The sequence below is a fragment of the Petromyzon marinus genome, chromosome 69 (assembly GCF_048934315.1).
Source record: "Petromyzon marinus isolate PM22_M1 ecotype Great Lakes invasive population chromosome 69, UKy_Petmar_22M1.pri1.0, whole genome shotgun sequence".
NCBI lineage: Eukaryota > Metazoa > Chordata > Hyperoartia > Petromyzontiformes > Petromyzontidae > Petromyzon > Petromyzon marinus.
The window spans coordinates 7,385,945-7,407,787 of record NC_133735.1 but is presented as its reverse complement, the minus strand read 5'-3'; the positions used below and the strand labels follow the sequence as shown (position 1 = coordinate 7,407,787).

At 49.8% G+C, this 21,843-nt stretch overlaps 1 protein-coding gene across 3 annotated transcripts; it reads right to left on the bottom strand.

Moving 5' to 3' along the window:
* Positions 1 to 913: 913 nt before the first annotated feature.
* PDF (peptide deformylase, mitochondrial) lies at positions 914 to 21,623 on the bottom strand. Of its 3 annotated transcripts, none has more exons than XM_076055050.1 (6): positions 20,872 to 21,623; positions 12,468 to 13,180; positions 11,745 to 11,795; positions 11,580 to 11,714; positions 10,569 to 10,782; positions 914 to 1,085 (listed from the first exon to the last, which is right to left on the bottom strand). In XM_076055050.1, exons 1-6 carry the CDS (start codon positions 20,984 to 20,986, stop codon positions 937 to 939), a joined length of 1,377 nt encoding a protein of 458 aa, XP_075911165.1. In that variant the 5' UTR covers positions 20,987 to 21,623; the 3' UTR covers positions 914 to 936. The 3 variants fall into 3 exon arrangements, with proteins under 3 accessions (XP_075911165.1, XP_075911166.1, XP_075911164.1); XM_076055051.1 differs by having other exon boundaries at positions 11,580 to 11,699; XM_076055049.1 differs by having other exon boundaries at positions 11,580 to 11,795.
* Positions 21,624 to 21,843: the final 220 nt, after the last annotated feature.

Below are 21,843 nucleotides of genomic sequence, written 5' to 3'. Positions count from 1 at the left end.
CGGCCCCCATCCCCTCTCCGCACCAGCCCCCCGCCCCACCGACACGAAACCCCGCCCACCCCAGCTCTTCCTACCCCCCTCCTCCTCCTCCCTCCAGCCCCTCCCACCCAGCCCCTCCCTTCCCCCCTCGCCCCTCCCCCTCAGCCCCTCCCTTCGCCTCTAGCCCCTCCCCTCCCCCCTAGCCCCTCCCCCTCAGCCCCTCCCTTCCCCCCTAGCCCCTCCCCCCAGCCCCTCCCTTCCCCCCTAGCCCCACCCAGCCCCTCCCTTCCCCGCTAGCCCCTCCCTTCCCCCCTAGCCCCTCCCCCTTAGCCCCTCCCACCCAGCCCACTACTCCTCCCAGTGCGTGTCCACGAACGTAGCGGGGTCCCCTCGCCCCTCCCCCTCAGCCCCTCCATTCCCCCCTAGCCCCTCCCCTCCAGCCCCTCCCTTCCCCCCTAGCCCCTCCCCCTCAGCCCCTCCCTTCCCCCCTAGCCCCTCCCACCAGGCCCCTCCCTTCTCCGCTAGCCCCTCCCTTCCCCGCTAGCCCCTCCCCTCCAGCCCCTCCCTTCCCCCCAAGCCCCTCCCACCAGGCCCCTCCCTTCCCCGCTAGCCCCTCCCCCCAGCCCCTCCCTTCCCCCCTAGCCCCACCCACCCAGCCCCTCCCTTCCCCGCTAGCCCATCCCTTCCCCGCTAGCCCCTCCCACCCAGCCCCTCCCCTTCCCCGCTAGCCCCTCCCCCAGCCCCTCCCTTCCCCTCCAGCCCCTCCCTTCCCCACTAGCCCCTCCCCTCCCCCTAGCCCCTCCCACCCAGTCCGCGACTCCTCCCAGTGCGTGTCCACCAGCGTGTCGGATCCCCTCGCACCTCAGCCCCTCCCTTCCCCCCTAGCCCCTCCCCTCCAGCCCCTCCCTTACCCCCTAGCCCCTCCCTTCCCCGCTAGCCCCTCCCCCACCCAGCCCGCTACTCCTCCCAGTGCATGTCCACGAGCGTGGTGGGGTCCATGCGCTCGAGGTAGAGGACTCCCTGGAGGTGGTCCACCTCGTGCTGGGCCACGCGGGCCGCAAAGCCCCTCAGCTGCACGGACACCGACTCGCCACGCTCGTTCAGACCTGGGACACGTGGGGGGAGGGAGGGAGGTGGTGTCAGAGTAGTGAGTCAGTGACTCACCTGTCGGTGTAGTGAGTCAGTGACTCACCTGTCGGTGTAGTGAGTCAGTGACTCACCTGTCAGTGTAGTGAGTTACTGTCTCACCTGTCAGAGTAGTGAGTTACTGTCTCACCTGTCAGAGTAGTGAGTCACTGTCTCACCTGTCAGAGTAGTGAGTCAGTGTCTCACCTGTCAGAGTAGTGAGTCAGTGTCTCACCTGTCAGAGTAGTGAGTCACTGTCTCACCTGTCAGAGTAGTGAGTCACTGTCTCACCTGTCAGAGTAGTGAGTTAGTCTCACCTGTCAGAGTAGTGAGTTAGTCTCACCTGTCAGAGTAGTGAGTCAGTGTCTCACCTGTCAGAGTAGTGAGTCAGTGCCTCACCTGTCAGAGTAGTGAGTCAGTGTCTCACCTGTCAGTGAAGTGAGTTACTGTCTCACCTGTCAGAGTAGTGAGTGACTGTCTCACCTGTGAGAGTAGTGAGTCACTGTCTAACCTGTCGGAGTAGTGAGTTACTGTCTCACCTGTCAGCGTAGTGAGTTACTGTCTCACCTGTCAGAGTAGTGAGTCACTGTCTCACCTGTCAGAGTAGTGAGTTACTGTCTCACCTGTCAGAGTAGTGAGTCACTGTCTCACCTGTCAGAGTAGTGAGTCACTGTCTCACCTGTCAGAGTAGTGAGTCACTGTCTCACCTGTCAGAGCAGTGAGTTACTGGCTCACCTGTCAGAGTAGTGAGTCACTGTCTCACCTGTCAGAGTAGTGAGTCACTGTCTCACCTGTCAGAGCAGTGAGTTACTGGCTCACCTGTCAGAGTAGTGAGTTACTGTCTCACCTGTCAGAGTAGTGAGTCAGTGTCTCACCTGTCAGAGTAGTGAGTTACTGGCTCACCTGTCAGAGTAGTGAGTCACTGTCTCACCTGTCAGAGTAGTGAGTTACTGTCTCACCTGTCAGAGTAGTGAGTTACTGTCTCACCTGTCAGAGTAGTGAATCAGTGTCTCACCTGTCAGAGTAGTGAGTTACTGTCTCACCTGTTAGCGTAGTGAGTCACTGTCTCACCTGTCAGAGTAGTGAGTTACTGTCTCACCTGTCAGAGTAGTGAGTCACTGTCTCACCTGTTAGCGTAGTGAGTCACTGTCTCACCTGTCAGAGTAGTGAGTCACTGTCTCACCTGTTAGCATAGTGAGTCACTGTCTCACCTGTCAGAGTAGTGAGTTACTGTCTCACCTGTCAGAGTAGTGAGTCACTGTCTCACCTGTTAGCGTAGTGAGTCACTGTCTCACCTGTCAGAGTAGTGAGTTACTGGCTCACCTGTCAGAGTAGTGAGTGACTGTCTCACCTGTGAGAGTAGTGAGTCACTGTCTCACCTGTCAGAGTAGTGAGTTACTGTCTAACCTGTCGGAGTAGTGAGTTACTGTCTCACCTGTCAGAGTAGTGAGTCACTGTCTCACCTGTCAGAGTAGTGAGTTACTGTCTCACCTGTCAGAGTAGTGAGTTACTGTCTCACCTGTCAGAGTAGTGAGTCACTGTCTCACCTGTTAGAGTAGTGAGTCAGTGACTCACCTGTCAGAGTAGTGAGTCACTGTCTCACCTGTCAGAGTAGTGAGTTACTGGCTCACCTGTCAGAGTAGTGAGTTACTGACTCACCTGTCAGAGTAGTGAGTTACTGTCTCACCTGTGAGAGTAGCGAGTCAGTGTCTCACCTGTCGGAGTAGTGAGTTACTGGCTCACCTGTCGGAGTAGTGAGTCACTGTCTCACCTGTCGGAGTAGTGAGTCACTGTCTCACCTGTCGGAGTAGTGAGTTACTGTCTCACCTGTCAGAGTAGTGAGTCAGTGTCTCACCTGTCAGAGTAGTGAGTCAGTGTCTCACCTGTGAGAGTAGTTAGTTACTGTCTCACCTGTCAGAGTAGTGAGTTACTGGCTCACCTGTCAGAGTAGTGAGTTACTGTCTTACCTGTCAGAGTAGTGAGTCACTGTCTCACCTGTCAGAGTAGTGAGTTACTGTCTTACCTGTCAGAGTAGTGAGTTACTGTCTCACCTGTCAGAATAGTGAGTCACTGTCTCACCTGTCAGAGTAGTGAGTTACTGTCTCACCTGTCAGAGTAGTGAGTCACTGTCTCACCTGTCAGAGTAGTGAGTCACTGTCTCACCTGTCGGCGTAGTGAGTCAGTGTCTCACCTGTGAGAGTAGTGAGTCACTGTCTCACCTGTCAGAGTAGTGAGTCAGTGTCTCACCTGTCAGAGTAGTGAGTTACTGTCTCACCTGTCAGAGTAGTGAGTCACTGTCTCACCTGTCAGAGTAGTGAGTCACTGGCTCACCTGTCAGAGTAGTGAGTCAGTGTCTCACCTGTCAGAGTAGTGAGTCACTGTCTCACCTGTCAGAGTAGTGAGTCTCTGTCTCACCTGTCAGAGTAGTGAGTCACTGTCTCACCTGTCAGAGTAGTGAGTCAGTGACTCACCTGTCAGAGTAGTGAGTCAGTGTCTCACCTGTCAGAGTAGTGAGTTACTGTCTCACCTGTCAGAGTAGTGAGTCACTGTCTCACCTGTCAGAGTAGTGAGTCACTGTCTCACCTGTCAGAGTAGTGAGTCAGTGTCTCACCTGTCAGAGTAGTGAGTCACTGTCTCACCTGTCAGAGTAGTGAGTCACTGTCTCACCTGTCAGAGTAGTGAGTCAGTGTCTCACCTGTCAGAGTAGTGAGTTACTGTCTCACCTGTCAGAGTAGTGAGTTACTGTCTCACCTGTCAGAGTAGTGAGTCACTGTCTCACCTGTCAGAGTAGTGAGTCAGTGTCTCACCTGTCAGAGTAGTGAGTTACTGTCTCACCTGTCAGAGTAGTGAGTCACTGTCTCACCTGTCAGAGTAGTGAGTCACTGTCTCACCTGTCAGAGTAGTGAGTCAGTGTCTCACCTGTCAGAGTAGTGAGTTACTGTCTAACCTGTCAGAGTAGTGAGTTACTGTCTCACCTGTCAGAGTAGTGAGTCACTGTCTCACCTGTCAGAGTAGTGAGTAACTGTCTCACCTGTCAGAGTAGTGAGTCAGTGTCTCACCTGTCAGAGTAGCGAGTTACTGTCTCACCTGTCAGAGTAGTGAGTTACTGTCTCACCTGTCAGAGTAGTGAGTTACTGCCTCACCTGTCAGAGTAGTGAGTCACTGTCTCACCTGTCAGAGTAGTGAGTCACTGTCTCACCTGTCAGAGTAGTGAGTTACTGTCTCACCTGTCAGAGTAGTGAGTCACTGTCTCACCTGTCAGAGTAGTGAGTCACTGGCTCACCTGTCAGAGTAGTGAGTCAGTGTCTCACCTGTCAGAGTAGTGAGTTACTGTCTCACCTGTCAGAGTAGTGAGTTACTGTCTCACCTGTCAGAGTAGTGAGTCACTGTCTCACCTGTCAGAGTAGTGAGTCAGTGTCTCACCTGTCAGAGTAGTGAGTTACTGTCTCACCTGTCAGAGTAGTGAGTCACTGTCTCACCTGTCAGAGTAGTGAGTCACTGTCTCACCTGTCAGAGTAGTGAGTCAGTGTCTCACCTGTCAGAGTAGTGAGTTACTGTCTAACCTGTCAGAGTAGTGAGTTACTGTCTCACCTGTCAGAGTAGTGAGTCACTGTCTCACCTGTCAGAGTAGTGAGTAACTGTCTCACCTGTCAGAGTAGTGAGTCAGTGTCTCACCTGTCAGAGTAGCGAGTTACTGTCTCACCTGTCAGAGTAGTGAGTTACTGTCTCACCTGTCAGAGTAGTGAGTTACTGCCTCACCTGTCAGAGTAGTGAGTCACTGTCTCACCTGTCAGAGTAGTGAGTCACTGTCTCACCTGTCAGAGTAGTGAGTTACTGTCTCACCTGTCAGAGTAGTGAGTCAGTGTCTCACCTGTCAGAGTAGCGAGTTACTGTCTCACCTGTCAGAGTAGTGAGTTACTGTCTCACCTGTCAGCGTAGTGAGTTACTGTCTCACCTGTCAGAGTAGTGAGTCACTGTCTCACCTGTCAGAGTAGTGAGTTATTGTCTCACCTGTCAGAGTAGTGAGTCAGTGACTCACCTGTCAGAGTAGTGAGTCACTGTCTCACCTGTCAGAGTAGTGAGTTACTGTCTCACCTGTCAGAGTAGTGAGTCACTGTCTCACCTGTCAGAGTAGTGAGTCACTGTCTCACCTGTCAGAGTAGTGAGTCACTGTCTCACCTGTCAGAGTAGTGAGTCACTGTCTCACCTGTCAGAGTAGTGAGTTACTGTCTCACCTGTCAGAGTAGTGAGTTACTGTCTCACCTGTCAGAGTAGTGAGTCACTGTCTCACCTGTCAGAGTAGTGAGTCACTGTCTCACCTGTCAGAGTAGTGAGTTACTGGCTTACCTGTCAGAGTAGTGAGTCAGTGTCTCACCTGTCAGAGTAGTGAGTTACTGTCTCACCTGTCAGAGTAGTGAGTCACTGTCTCACCTGTCAGAGTAGTGAGTCACTGTTACACCTGTCAGAGTAGTGAGTCACTGTCTCACCTGTCAGAGTAGTGAGTTACTGTCTCACCTGTCAGAGTAGTGAGTCACTGTCTCACCTGTCAGAGTAGTGAGTCACTGTCTCACCTGTCAGAGTAGTGAGTTACTGTCTCACCTGTCAGAGTAGTGAGTCAGTGTCTCACCTGTCAGAGTAGCGAGTTACTGTCTCACCTGTCAGCGTAGTGAGTTACTGTCTCACCTGTCAGAGTAGTGAGTCACTGTCTCACCTGTCAGAGTAGTGAGTTACTGTCTCACCTGTCAGAGTAGTGAGTCAGTGACTCACCTGTCAGAGTAGTGAGTCAGTGTCTCACCTGTCAGAGTAGTGAGTTACTGTCTCACCTGTCAGAGTAGTGAGTCACTGTCTCACCTGTCAGAGTAGTGAGTCACTGTCTCACGTGTCAGAGTAGTGAGTCACTGGCTCACCTGTCAGAGTAGTGAGTCACTGTCTCACCTGTGAGAGTAGTGAGTTACTGTCTCACCTGTCAGAGTAGTGAGTTACTGACTCACCTGTCAGAGTAGTGAGTCAGTGTCTCACCTGTCAGAGTAGCGAGTTACTGTCTCACCTGTCAGAGTAGTGAGTTACTGTCTCACCTGTCAGAGTAGTGAGTCACTGTCTCACCTGTCAGAGTAGTGAGTCACTGTCTCACCTGTCAGAGTAGTGAGTCACTGTCTCACCTGTCAGAGTAGTGAGTCACTGTCTCACCTGTCAGAGTAGTGAGTCAGTGACTCACCTGTCAGAGTAGTGAGTTACTGGCTCACCTGTCAGAGTAGTGAGTCAGTGTCTCACCTGTCAGAGTAGTGAGTCACTGTCTCACCTGTCAGAGTAGTGAGTTACTGTCTCACCTGTCAGAGTAGTGAGTCACTGTCTCACCTGTCAGAGTAGTGAGTCACTGTCTCACCTGTCAGAGTAGTGAGTCACTGTCTCACCTGTCAGAGTAGTGAGTCACTGTCTCACCTGTCAGAGTAGTGAGTTACTGTCTCACCTGTCAGAGTAGTGAGTCACTGTCTCACCTGTCAGAGTAGTGAGTTACTGTCTCACCTGTCAGAGTAGTGAGTCACTGTCTCACCTGTCAGAGTAGTGAGTTACTGTCTCACCTGTCAGAGTAGTGAGTTACTGTCTCACCTGTCAGAGTAGTGAGTTACTGTCTCACCTGTCGGTGTAGTGAGTCACTGTCTCACCTGTCAGAGTAGTGAGTCAGTGTCTCACCTGTCAGAGTAGTGAGTCACTGTCTCACCTGTCAGAGTAGCGAGTCAGTGTCTCACCTGTCAGAGTAGTGAGTCAGTGTCTCACCTGTCAGAGTAGTGAGTTACTGTCTCACCTGTCGGTGTAGTGAGTCACTGTCTCACCTGTCAGAGTAGTGAGTTACTGTCTCACCTGTCAGAGTAGTGAGTCACTGTCTCACCTGTCAGAGTAGTGAGTTACTGTCTCACCTGTCAGAGTAGTGAGTCAGTGTCTCACCTGTCAGAGTAGCGAGTTACTGTCTCACCTGTCAGCGTAGTGAGTTACTGTCTCACCTGTCAGAGTAGTGAGTCACTGTCTCACCTGTCAGAGTAGTGAGTCACTGTTACACCTGTCAGAGTAGTGAGTCAGTGACTCACCTGTCAGAGTAGTGAGTTACTGTCTCACCTGTCAGAGTAGTGAGTTACTGTCTCACCTGTCAGAGTAGTGAGTCACTGTCTCACCTGTCAGAGTAGTGAGTCACTGTCTCACCTGTCAGAGTAGTGAGTCACTGGCTCACCTGTCAGAGTAGTGAGTCACTGTCTCACCTGTCAGAGTAGTGAGTTACTGTCTCACCTGTCAGAGTAGTGAGTCACTGTCTCACCTGTCAGAGTAGTGAGTCACTGTCTCACCTGTCAGAGTAGTGAGTCACTGGCTCACCTGTCAGAGTAGTGAGTCACTGTCTCACCTGTCAGCGTAGTGAGTTACTGTCTCACCTGTCAGAGTAGTGAGTTACTGACTCACCTGTCAGAGTAGTGAGTTACTGTCTCACCTGTCAGAGTAGTGAGTCAGTGACTCACCTGTCAGAGTAGTGAGTCACTGTCTCACCTGTCAGAGTAGTGAGTTACTGTCTCACCTGTCAGAGTAGTGAGTCACTGTCTCACCTGTCAGAGTAGTGAGTCACTGTCTCACGTGTCAGAGTAGTGAGTCACTGGCTCACCTGTCAGAGTAGTGAGTCACTGTCTCACCTGTGAGAGTAGTGAGTTACTGTCTCACCTGTCAGAGTAGTGAGTTACTGACTCACCTGTCAGAGTAGTGAGTCAGTGTCTCACCTGTCAGAGTAGCGAGTTACTGTCTCACCTGTCAGAGTAGTGAGTTACTGTCTCACCTGTCAGAGTAGTGAGTCACTGTCTCACCTGTCAGAGTAGTGAGTCACTGTCTCACCTGTCAGAGTAGTGAGTCACTGTCTCACCTGTCAGAGTAGTGAGTCACTGTCTCACCTGTCAGAGTAGTGAGTCAGTGACTCACCTGTCAGAGTAGTGAGTTACTGGCTCACCTGTCAGAGTAGTGAGTTACTGACTCACCTGTGAGAGTAGTGAGTCACTGTCTCACCTGTCAGAGTAGTGAGTTACTGTCTCACCTGTCAGAGTAGTGAGTCACTGTCTCACCTGTCAGAGTAGTGAGTCACTGTCTCACCTGTCAGAGTAGTGAGTCACTGTCTCACCTGTCAGAGTAGTGAGTCACTGTCTCACCTGTCAGAGTAGTGAGTTACTGTCTCACCTGTCAGAGTAGTGAGTCACTGTCTCACCTGTCAGAGTAGTGAGTTACTGTCTCACCTGTCAGAGTAGTGAGTCACTGTCTCACCTGTCAGAGTAGTGAGTTACTGTCTCACCTGTCAGAGTAGTGAGTTACTGTCTCACCTGTCAGAGTAGTGAGTTACTGTCTCACCTGTCGGTGTAGTGAGTCACTGTCTCACCTGTCAGAGTAGTGAGTCAGTGTCTCACCTGTCAGAGTAGTGAGTCACTGTCTCACCTGTCAGAGTAGCGAGTCAGTGTCTCACCTGTCAGAGTAGTGAGTCAGTGTCTCACCTGTCAGAGTAGTGAGTTACTGTCTCACCTGTCGGTGTAGTGAGTCACTGTCTCACCTGTCAGAGTAGTGAGTCAGTGTCTCACCTGTCAGAGTAGTGAGTCACTGTCTCACCTGTCAGAGTAGTGAGTTACTGTCTCACCTGTCAGAGTAGTGAGTCAGTGTCTCACCTGTCAGAGTAGCGAGTTACTGTCTCACCTGTCAGCGTAGTGAGTTACTGTCTCACCTGTCAGAGTAGTGAGTCACTGTCTCACCTGTCAGAGTAGTGAGTTACTGTCTCACCTGTCAGAGTAGTGAGTCAGTGACTCACCTGTCAGAGTAGTGAGTCACTGTCTCACCTGTCAGAGTAGTGAGTTACTGTCTCACCTGTCAGAGTAGTGAGTCACTGTCTCACCTGTCAGAGTAGTGAGTCACTGTCTCACGTGTCAGAGTAGTGAGTCACTGGCTCACCTGTCAGAGTAGTGAGTCACTGTCTCACCTGTGAGAGTAGTGAGTTACTGTCTCACCTGTCAGAGTAGTGAGTTACTGACTCACCTGTCAGAGTAGTGAGTCAGTGTCTCACCTGTCAGAGTAGCGAGTTACTGTCTCACCTGTCAGAGTAGTGAGTTACTGTCTCACCTGTCAGAGTAGTGAGTCACTGTCTCACCTGTCAGAGTAGTGAGTCACTGTCTCACCTGTCAGAGTAGTGAGTCACTGTCTCACCTGTCAGAGTAGTGAGTCACTGTCTCACCTGTCAGAGTAGTGAGTCAGTGACTCACCTGTCAGAGTAGTGAGTTACTGGCTCACCTGTCAGAGTAGTGAGTTACTGACTCACCTGTGAGAGTAGTGAGTCACTGTCTCACCTGTCAGAGTAGTGAGTTACTGTCTCACCTGTCAGAGTAGTGAGTCACTGTCTCACCTGTCAGAGTAGTGAGTCACTGTCTCACCTGTCAGAGTAGTGAGTCACTGTCTCACCTGTCAGAGTAGTGAGTCACTGTCTCACCTGTCAGAGTAGTGAGTTACTGTCTCACCTGTCAGAGTAGTGAGTCACTGTCTCACCTGTCAGAGTAGTGAGTTACTGTCTCACCTGTCAGAGTAGTGAGTCACTGTCTCACCTGTCAGAGTAGTGAGTTACTGTCTCACCTGTCAGAGTAGTGAGTTACTGTCTCACCTGTCAGAGTAGTGAGTTACTGTCTCACCTGTCGGTGTAGTGAGTCACTGTCTCACCTGTCAGAGTAGTGAGTCAGTGTCTCACCTGTCAGAGTAGTGAGTCACTGTCTCACCTGTCAGAGTAGCGAGTCAGTGTCTCACCTGTCAGAGTAGTGAGTCAGTGTCTCACCTGTCAGAGTAGTGAGTTACTGTCTCACCTGTCGGTGTAGTGAGTCACTGTCTCACCTGTCAGAGTAGTGAGTCAGTGTCTCACCTGTCAGAGTAGTGAGTCAGTGTCTCACCTGTCAGAGTAGTGAGTCACTGTCTCACCTGTCAGAGTAGTGAGTCACTGTCTCACCTGTCAGAGTAGTAAGTCACTGTCTCACCTGTCAGAGTAGTGAGTCAGTGACTCACCAGTCAGAGTAGTGAGTCAGTGTCTCACCTGTCAGCGTAGTGAGTCACTGTCTCACCTGTCAGAGTAGTGAGTCACTGTCTCACCTGTGAGAGTAGTGAGTTACTGTCTCACCTGTCAGAGTAGTGAGTCACTGTCTCACCTGTCAGAGTAGTGAGTCACTGTCTCACCTGTCAGAGTAGTGAGTCACTGTCTCACCTGTCAGAGTAGTGAGTCACTGTCTCACCTGTCAGAGTAGTGAGTTACTGTCTCACCTGTCAGAGTAGTGAGTCACTGTCTCACCTGTCAGAGTAGTGAGTCAGTGTCTCACCTGTCAGAGTAGTGAGTCACTGTCTCACCTGTCAGCGTCTCTCCAATCAAACCCCCCCCCTCCCCGGCTAAGCGCCACTCCACGTTCCCATGGCCGGCAGCTCACCGGTGAGGACCACGGCATCGTGTCGCGGTACACAGGCGGCGAACCGGCGGACGCTGGCGCACCGCTCGGGCAGGACGGTGAGGGCCGAGTCGGCCAGCGGCCGCACCGACGGGTTGATGAACACGCTGAGCGGCACGGGAACCATCCCGTGGGCACGGCGACGGGAGGCCGGATGTCGAGCCAGCTGACGCTCCGTCACCTCCATCACCATCACCTGGGGGCGGTGGTGGTGGTTAGGGGGGGTGGTAGTGGTGTAGGTGGTTGTGGTGGCAGTTGTGGCGGTGGTGGTGGCGGTTGTGGTTGCGGTGGTGGTGGTTGTGGTGGTGGTTGTTGTGGTGGTGTTGGTGCCGTAGGTGGTGGCGGTGTTGGTGGTTGTTGTGGTGGTGTTGGTGGTGTTGGTGTTGGTTGTTGTGGTGGTGTTGGTGGTGGTGTTGGTGTTGGTGGTTGTGGTTGTTGTTGTGGTGGTGGTGGTGGTTGTGGTGGTTGTTGTGGTGGTGTTGGTGGTGTTGGTGTTGGTGGTTGTGGTTGCGGTGGTGGTGGTGGTGGTGGTGGTTGTGGTGGTTGTTGTGGTGGTGTTGGTGGTGTTGGTGTTGGTGGTTGTTGTGGTGGTGGTGGTGGTTGTGGTGGTGTTGGTGGTGGCTGTTGTTGTGGTGGTGGTTGTTGTGTTGGTGGTGGTGGCTGTTGTGGTGGTGGTTGTTGTGTTGGTGTTGGTGGTGGTTGTGGTGTTGGTGGTGTTGGTTGTTGTGGTGGTGGTGGTGGTTGTGGTGGTTGTTGTGGTGGTGTTGGTGTTGGTGTTGGTTGTGGTGTTGGTGGTGTTGGTTGCGGTGGTGGTGGTTGTTGTGGTGGTGTTGGTTGCGGTGGTGGTGGTGGTTGTTGTGGTGGTGTTGGTGGTGGTGTTGGTGTTGGTGGTGGTTGTGGTGTTGGTGGTGTTGGTTGTTGTGGTGGTGTTGGTGTTGGTGGTGTTGGTGGTGGTGTTGGTGGTTGTGGTTGCGGTGGTGGTGCCGTCACCACCTGCACCGACTCCCCGATCTGCGGGGCACTGAGTCCACTCGAGTCGCTGGCCCTGAGCGCCGCCACCAGGCGTAGCACCAGGCCCGCCACCTCGTCGCCCGCCACCTCGTCGCCCGCCACCTCGTCGCCCGCCACCTCGTCGCCCGCCACCTCGTCGCCCGCCACCTCGTCGCTCAGCAGCGCCCGCGCCGGCAAGCGCAGCACGGGGGCACCCACCTGGGGGGGTGGGGGGGGGGAGGTGGGGGGGGGTGGTGGTGGGGGGAGGTGGTGGTGGGGGGAGGTGGTGGTGGGGGGAGGCCGGTCAGCTGCGAGCTGTCGTCGCTTGGCTCACCGAGGGCTCCGTCGTCGCCTCCACCGCCATCACCACCACCATCATCATCATCACTACTACCATCATCATCTTCATCACCACCATCATCTTCATCATCATTACCACCATCATCATCTTCATCACCATCATCATCACCACCATCATCATCATCACCTTCACATCACCACCACCACCACTACCACCATCACCACCACCAACATCACCACCACCCACATCACCACCACCACCACTACCACCACCTCCACCACCAACATCACCACCACCCACATCACCACCACCACCACCAACACCATCACCACCACCAACATCACCACCACCACCCACATCACCACTACCACCACTACCACCATCACCACCACCAACATCACCACCACCACCCACACCACCACCACCCCCACTACCACCACCTCCACCACCAACACACTTCAACCACCCACCCACCACACAGAGACACGTCCACACATTCAGCTGCTGGCAGCCTCCCCACACTCTCCCACAGAAGTCACCCCCCCACCACCACCCCCCCACCCCCCCCACCACCCCCCCACCCCCCCCACCTGCAGGATGTCGTCAGCGGGCCCCCACTTGGGCCCCAGCAGCCGCCGCAGCGCCGCCCGCAGCTCCCGCGACGCCCAGCGCCGGTACGGCCGCCGCTTGTGCAGCCGCAGCTGCAGCAGAGCCTCCTCAGCCTCCTCCTCAGTGCCGGGGTGGCCGGGGTGGGCGGAGCCCAAGCCGGAGTGGGCGGAGCCGGAGCCGAAGGCGGAGTGGGCGGAGCCGGAGCCGGTGTGGGCGGAGCCGGAGTGAGCGGGGCCGGAGCCGGTGTGGGCGGGGCCAGAGCCGGAGCCGGTGTGGGCGGAGCCGGAGCCGGTGTGGGCGGAGCCGGAGTGAGCGGGGCCGGAGCCGGTGTGGGCGGGGCCAGAGCCGGAGCCGGTGTGGGCGGAGCCGGTGTGGGCGGAGCCGGAGCCGGCGTGGGCGGGGCCAGAGCCGGTGTGGGCGGGGCCGAAGCCGGATCCGGAGTGGGCGGAGCCGGAGCCGGTGTGGGCGGAGCCGGTGGGGGCGGGGCCAGAGCCGGTGTGGGCGGGGCCGCCGTCACCACCGCGGCGCCACCACTCCGCGGAGAGCGTGGCGGTGGTGGAGAAGGTGGTGGAGGCTGCTGCTGCTGCTGTTGTTGTTGTTTTTGTTGTTGTTGTTGTTTTTGTTGTTGTTGTTGTCCACCTTTGCAGGAGGCGCAGAGCCGCCCAGGACCTGAGAGCCGCCATCCCAGCGACCGCTGTGGGACGCACGGACAGCTCGTTCAGAGCACGGGGCAGGGGGACAGCTGCCACGGGGGGTGCCCCTAGGCTACAGAACACAGCAGCAGCAGTCATCACCCAGCTACTGACAGCAGACACAGAGACAGCTGCCACTGGGACAGCTGCCACTGGGGGTGCCCCTAGGCTACAGACCACAGCAGCAGCAGCAGTCATCACACAGCTACTGACAGCTGCCGCTGGGGGTTCCCCTAGGCCATCGACCACACAGCAGCAATCATCACTCAGCTACTGACAGCTGCCACTGGAACAGCTGCCGCTGGGGGTTCCCCTCGGCTACAGAACACAGCAGCAGCAGCAATCATCACTCAGCTACTGACAGCTGCCACTGGGACAGCTGCCGCTGGGGGTTCCCCTCGGCTACAGACCACACAGCAGCAGCAGTCACCACACAGCTACTGACAGCAGGCACAGGGACAGCTGCCACTGGGGGTGCCCCTAGGCCATCGACCACACAGCAGTAGCAGCAGCAGCAGTTATCACCCAGCTACTGACAGCAGACACAGGGACAGCTGCCACTGGGACAGCTGCCGCTGGGAGTGCCCCTAGGCCATCGACCACACAGCAGCAATCATCACTCAGCTACTGACAGCAGACACAGGGACAGCTGCCATTGGGGGTGCCCCTAGGCTACAGAACACAGCAGCAGCAGCAGTCATCACACAGCTACTGACAGCTGCCACTGGGACAGCTGCCGCTGGGGTGCCCCTAGGCTACAGAACACAGCAGTAGCAGCAGCAGCAGTCATCACACAGCTACTGACAGCAGACAGAGACAGCTGCCACTGGGGGTGCCCCTAGGCTACAGAACACACAGCAGCAGTCATCACACAGCTACTGACAGCAGGCACAGGGACAGCTGCCATTGTATGCGATGAGCTTCTTAGCCTGTGGGATTCCTCCACGACACAGACAGACACAGACACAGACAGACACAGACAGATACAGACACAGACTGACACAGACACAGACTGACACAGACTGACACAGACTGACACAGACACAGACTGACACAGACTGACACAGACACAGACAGACACAGACACAGACTGACACAGACAGATACAGACACAGACTGACACAGACACAGACTGACACAAACACAGACAGACACAGACACAGACTGACACAGACACAGACTGACACAGACACAGACTGACACAGACTGACACAGACACAGACTGACACAGACACAAACTGACACAGACTGACACAGACACAGACTGACACAGACTGACACAGACACAGACTGACACAGACACAGACTGACACAGACAGACTGACACAGACACAAACTGACACAGACAGACTGACACAGACACAGACACAGACTGACACAGACACAGACTGACACAGACACAGACTGACACAGACTGACACAGACACAGACTGACACAGACACAAACTGACACAGACAGACTGACACAGACACAGACTGACACAGACTTGGTGATGGTTTCTGTGATGGTGGTGATGTTAGTGATGTTGGTGATGGTGTCTGTGATGGTGATGTTAGTGATGTTGGTGATGGTGTCTGTGACGGTGATGTTAGTGATGGTGATGTTAGTGATGGTGATGTTAGTGATAGTGATGTTAGTGATGGTGATGTTAGTGATATTGGTGATGGTGATGTTAGTGATATTGGTGATGGTCTCTGTAATGGTGATGGTGTCTGTGATGGTGATATTAGTGATGGTGATGTTAGTGATGGTGATGTTAGTGATGGTGATGTTAGTGATATTGGTGATGGTCTCTGTGATGGTGATGTTAGTGATGGTGATGTTAGTGATGGTGATGTTAGTGATGGTGATGTTAGTGATATTGGTGATGTTAGTGATATTGGTGATGGTCTCTGTGATGGTGATGGTGTCTGTGATGATGTTAATGATGGTGATGTTGATGATGTTGGTGATGTTGTTATTGGTCTCTGTGATGGTGATGTTGTTAGTGATGGTAATGTTAGTGATGGTGATGTTAGTGATGGTGATGTAATTGATATTGGTGATGGTCTCTGTGATGGTGTCTGTGATGGTGTTGTTGATAATGGTGATGTTAGTGATGGTGATGTTAGTGATGGTGTTGTTGATGATGGTGATGTTAATGATGTTAGTGATGGTGATGTTAGTGATGGTGTTGTTGATGATGGTGATGCTAGTGATATTGGTGATGGTGATGTTAGTGATGGTGGTGTTGATGATGGTGATGTTAGTGATGGTGATGTTAGTGATGGTGATGTTAGTGATGTTAGTGATATTGTTGATGGTGATGTTAGTGATGGTGTTGTTGATGATGGTGATGTTAGCGATATTGGTGATGGTGATGTTAGTGATGGTGTTGTTAATGATGGTGATGTTAGTGATGGTGATGTTAGTGATATTGGTGATGGTCTCTGTGATGGTGATGGATGGTGTTTGTGATGGTGTTGTTAGTGATGGTGATGTTGTTAGTGATGGTGATGTTAGTGATGGTGATGTTAGTGATATTGGTGATGGTGTCTGTGATGGTGATGGTGTCTGTGATGGTGATGGTGTTTGTGATGGTGTTGTTGATGCTGGTGATGTTAGTGATGGTGATGTTAGTGATGGTGATGTTAGTGATATTGGTGATGGTGATGTTAGTGATGTTAGTAATGGTGTTGTTGATGATGGTGATGTTGGTGATGGTGATGTTAGTGATATTGGTGATGGTGATGTTAGTGATGGTGTTGTTGATGATGGTGATGTTAGTGATATTGGTGATGGTCTCTGTGATGGTGATGGTGTCTGTGATGATGTTTATGATGGTGATGTTGATGATGTTGGTGATGTTGTTATTGGTCTCTGTGATGGTGATGTTGTTAGTGATGGTGATGCTAGTGATGGTGATGTTAGTGATGGTGATGTAATTGATATTGGTGATGGTCTCTGTGATGGTGTCTGTGATGGTGTTGTTGATAATGGTGATGTTAGTGATGGTGATGTTAGTGATGGTGTTGTTGATGATGGTGATGTTAGTGATGTTAGTGATGGTGATGTTAGTGATGGTGTTGTTGATGATGGTGATGTTAGTGATATTGGTGATGGTGATGTTAGTGATGGTGGTGTTGATGATGGTGATGTTAGTGATGGTGATGTTAGTGATGGTGATGTTAGTGATGTTAGTGATATTGTTGATGGTGATGTTAGTGATGGTGTTGTTGATGATGGTGATGTTAGCGATATTGGTGATGGTGATGTTAGTGATGGTGTTGTTAATGATGGTGATGTTAGTGATGGTGATGTTAGTGATATTGGTGATGGTCTCTGTGATGGTGATGGTGTTTGTGATGGTGTTGTTAGTGATGTTGTTAGTGATGGTGATGTTAGTGATGGTGATGTTAGTGATATTGGTGATGGTGTCTGTGATGGTGATGGTGTCTGTGATGGTGTTTGTGATGGTGTTGTTGATGCTGGTGATGTTAGTGATGGTGATGTTAGTGATATTGGTGATGGTGATGTTAGTAATGTTAGTAATGGTGTTGTTGATGATGGTGATGTTGGTGATGGTGATGTTAGTGATATTGGTGATGGTGATGTTAGTGATGGTGTTGTTGATGATGGTGATGTTAGTGATATTGGTGATGTTAGTGATATTGGTGATGGTGATGTTAGTGATATTGGTGATGGTGATGTTAGTGATGGTGTTGTTGATGATGGTGATGTTAGTGATATTGGTGATGTTAGTGATGGTGATGTTGGTGATGGTGATGTTGTTAGTGATGGTGATGGTAGTGATGGTGATGTTAGTGATATTGGTGACGGTGATGTTAGTGATGGTGTTGTTGATGATGGTGATGTTGGTGATGGTGATGTTAGTGATGGTGATGTTAGTGATGGTGATGTTAGTGATATTGGTGGTGATAGTGATATTGGTGGTGATGTTACTGATGTCAATGTTGGTGATGTTGATGTTGTTAGTGATAGTGATGTTATTAGTGATGGTGATGTTGGTGATGGTGATGTTAGTGATGGTGTTGATGATGGTGTTGTTGATGATGGTGATGTTAGTGATGGTGATGTTAGTGATGGTGATGTTAGTGAAATTGGTGATGGTGATGTTAGTGATGGTGTTATTGATGATGGTGATGTTGGTGATATTGGTGATGGTCTCTGTGATGGTGATGGTGTTTGTGATGGTGATGTTAGTGATGGTGATGTTAGTGATATTGGTGATGGTGATGTTAGTTATGGTGTTGTTAGTGATATTCGTGATGGTCTCTGTGATGGTGATGTTAGTGATGGTGATGTTAGTGATGGTGATGTTAGTCATATTGGTGATGGTGATGTTAGTGATGGTGTTGTTAGTGATATTGGTGATGGTCTCTGTGATGGTGATGTTAGTGATGGTGATGTTAGTGATGGTGATGTTAGTGATGGTGATGTTAGTGATGGTGATGTTAGTGATATTGGTGATGGTGATGTTAGTGATGGTGTTGTTGATGATGGTGATGTTAGTGATGGTGATGTTAGTGATGGTGATGTTAGTGATGGTGATGTTAGTGGTGGTGTTGTTGATGATGGTGATGTTAGTGATATTGGTGATGTTAGTGATGTTAGTGATGGTGATGTTAGTGATGGTGTTGTTGATGATGGTGATGTTAGTGATATTGGTGATGGTGATGTTAGTGACGGTGATGTTAGTGATGTTAGTGATATTGGTGTTGTTAGTGATGGTGTTGTTGATGATGTTGATGTTGGTGATGGTGATGTTAGTGATATTGGTGATGTTAGTGATATTGGTGATGTTAGTGATGGTGTTGTTGATGATGGTGATGTTGGTGATGGTGATGTTAGTGATGGTGATGTTGATGATGGTGATGTTAGTGATGGTGTTGTTGATGATGTTGATGTTGGTGATGGTGATGTTAGTGATATTGGTGATGTTAGTGATATTGGTGATGTTAGTGATGGTGTTATTGATGATGGTGATGTTGGTGATATTGGTGATGGTCTCTGTGATGGTGATGGTGTTTGTGATGGTGATGTTAGTGATGGTGATGTTAGTGATATTGGTGATGGTGATGTTAGTTATAGTATTGTTAGTGATATTCGTGATGGTCTCTGTGATGGTGATGTTAGTGATGGTGATGTTAGTCATATTGGTGATGGTGATGTTAGTGATGGTGTTGTTAGTGATATTGGTGATGGTCTCTGTGATGGTGATGTTAGTGATGGTGATGTTAGTGATGGTGATGTTAGTGATGGTGATGTTAGTGATGGTGATGTTAGTGATATTGGTGATGGTGATGTTAGTGATGGTGTTGTTGATGATGGTGATGTTAGTGATGGTGATGTTAGTGATGGTGATGTTAGTGATATTGGTGATGTTAGTGGTGGTGTTGTTGATGATGGTGATGTTAGTGATATTGGTGATGTTAGTGATGTTAGTGATGGTGATGTTAGTGATGGTGTTGTTGATGATGGTGATGTTAGTGATATTGGTGATGGTGATGTTAGTGATGGTGATGTTAGTGATGTTAGTGATATTGGTGTTGTTAGTGATGGTGTTGTTGATGATGTTGATGTTGGTGATGGTGATGTTAGTGATATTGGTGATGTTAGTGATATTGGTGATGTTAGTGATGGTGTTGTTGATGATGGTGATGTTGGTGATGGTGATGTTAGTGATGGTGATGTTAGTCATATTGGTGATGGTGATGTTAGTGATGGTGTTGTTAGTGATATTGGTGATGGTCTCTGTGATGGTGATGTTAGTGATGGTGATGTTAGTGATGGTGATGTTAGTGATGGTGATGTTAGTGATGGTGATGTTAGTGATATTGGTGATGGTGATGTTAGTGATGGTGTTGTTGATGATGGTGATGTTAGTGATGGTGATGTTAGTGATGGTGATGTTAGTGATGGTGATGTTAGTGGTGGTGTTGTTGATGATGGTGATGTTAGTGATATTGGTGATGGTGATGTTAGTGATGGTGATGTTAGTGATGTTAGTGATATTGGTGTTGTTAGTGATGGTGTTGTTGATGATGTTGATGTTGGTGATGGTGATGTTAGTGATATTGGTGATGTTAGTGATATTGGTGATGTTAGTGATGGTGTTGTTGATGATGGTGATGTTGGTGATGGTGATGTTAGTGATGGTGATGTTGATGATGGTGATGTTAGTGATGGTGTTGTTGATGATGGTGATGTTAGTGATGGTGATGTTAGTGATGGTGTTGTTGATGATGGTGATGTTAGTGATGGTGATGTTAGTGATGGTGTTGTTGATGATGGTGATTTTAGTGATGTTAGTGATATTAGTGATATTGGTGATGGTGTTGTTGATGATGGTGATGTTAGTGATGGTGATGTTAGTGATGTTAGTGATGGTGATGTTAGTGATGGTGATGTTAATGATGGTGTTGTTAGTGATGTTAGTGATGGTGATGTTAGTGATATTGGTGATGTTAGTGATGGTGATGTTAGTGATAGTGTTGTTGATGGTGGTGATGTTACTGATGGTGATGTTAGTGATGTTAGTGTTGATGTTGTTGATGATGTTGATGTTGGTGATGGTGTTGTTGGTGATGTTAGTGATATTGGTGATGTTAGTGATGGTGTTGTTAGTGATGTTAGTGATGGTGATGTTAGTGATATTGGTGATGTTAGTGATGATGTTGTTGATGATGTTGATGTTGTTGATGATGTTGTTGATGATGTTGTTGATGTGTTTGATGTTGTTGATGGTGTTGTTAGTGATGTTAGTGATGGTGATGTTAGTGATGGTGTTGTTAGTGATGGTGATGTTAGTGATGGTGTTGTTAGTGATGTTAGTGATAGTGTTGTTAGTGATGGTGTTGTTAGTGATGACGTTGTTGATGTTGTTGATGATGTTGATGTTGTTGATGATGTTGTTGATGTTGTTGATGATGGTGATGTTAGTGATGGTGTTGTTAGTGATGGTGTTGTTGATGTTGTTGATGATGTTGTTGTTGGTGATGTTAGTGATGGTGATGATGATGTTGTTGATGTTGTTGATGATGGTGATGTTAGTGATATTGGTGATGTTAGTGATGGTGTTGTTAGTGATATTGATGTTGGTGATGTTAGTGACGATGTTGTTGATGGTGTTGTTGGTGATGTTGGTGATGTTGTTGATGATGTTGATGATGTTGTTGATGTTGTTGATGATGGTGATGTTAGTGATGGTGTTTTTAGTGATGGTGTTGTTGATGTTGTTGATGGTGTTGTTGATGGTGTTGTTGATGTTGTTGATGTTGATGATGTTAGTGATGATGTTGATGTTGTTGATGTTGTTGTTGATGATGTTGTTGATGTTGGTGATGTTAGTGAAGGTGTTGTTGATGTTGTTGATGTTGTTGATGATGTTGATGTTGGTGATGTTAGTGATGGTGTTGTTGATGATGGTGATGTTGATGATGGTGATGTTGATGGTGTTGTTGGTGATGTTAGTGATGGTGATGATGATGTTGTTGATGTTGTTGATGTTGGTGATGTTAGTGATGGTGTTGTTAGTGATATTGATGTTGGTGATGTTAGTGATGGTGTTGTTAGTGATATTGATGTTGGTGATGTTAGTGATGGCGATGATGATGATGTTGATGATGTTGATGATGTTGATGTTGATGATGTTGTTGATGTTGTTGTTGATGTTGGTGATGGTGAACTCGCCTCGGACCCACGTGGTTCCCGGCACCCGGAGGCCGTGACCGCTGCACGCTACGGGTCCTCCCGAGCGACTCTCAGCATTAACAACTACAAAAAAACGCGTTTGTAAAATACACATATTTTTTTTCTCACCGGGTAACGCTACCACTGAGCTAATAAATTCAAATTTTAGGAGCCACCTGGGACCATCACAAATAATAGCGGCTCATCATCATCACGTTCACATTACAGATCCATAGAGACCCACAGAAATACACAGAGACACATAGAGATACATAGAGACCCATAGAGACCCACAGACCCATAGAGATACGTAGATATACATAGAGACCCATAGAGACACAGAGACCCATAGAGATACATAGAGACCCATAGACATATATAGAGATACGTATAGACCCAAAGAGATACATAGAGACCCATAGAGACTCATAGACATATATAGAGATACATAGAGACAGAGATACATAGCGATACATAGAGATCCACAGCCATGCATAGAGATACATAGAGACACAGAGACACATAGAGATACATAGAGACACAGAGATACATAGAGACCCTTAGACATACATAGAGATACATAGAGACCCATAGCCATACATAGAGAAACATAGAGACACAGAGATACATAGAGATGCATAGAGACACAGAGATACATAGAGATGCATAGAGACGCACAGAGATACATAGAGATAAATAGAGAGATAGAGAGCCACAGCTGAGCATCGTCATCATCACCACGTGGACATTAACAGCAGCAAACACTCCCATCAACATCACAACCACCATCACTACCACCACTACCAACACTACCACCACTACCAACACAATCTACATCACCACCACCATCACTACCACCACTACCAACACAATCTACATCACCACTACCATCACTACCAACACAATTTTCATCACCACCACCATCACTACCAACACAATCTACATCACCACCACCATCACTACCACCACTAC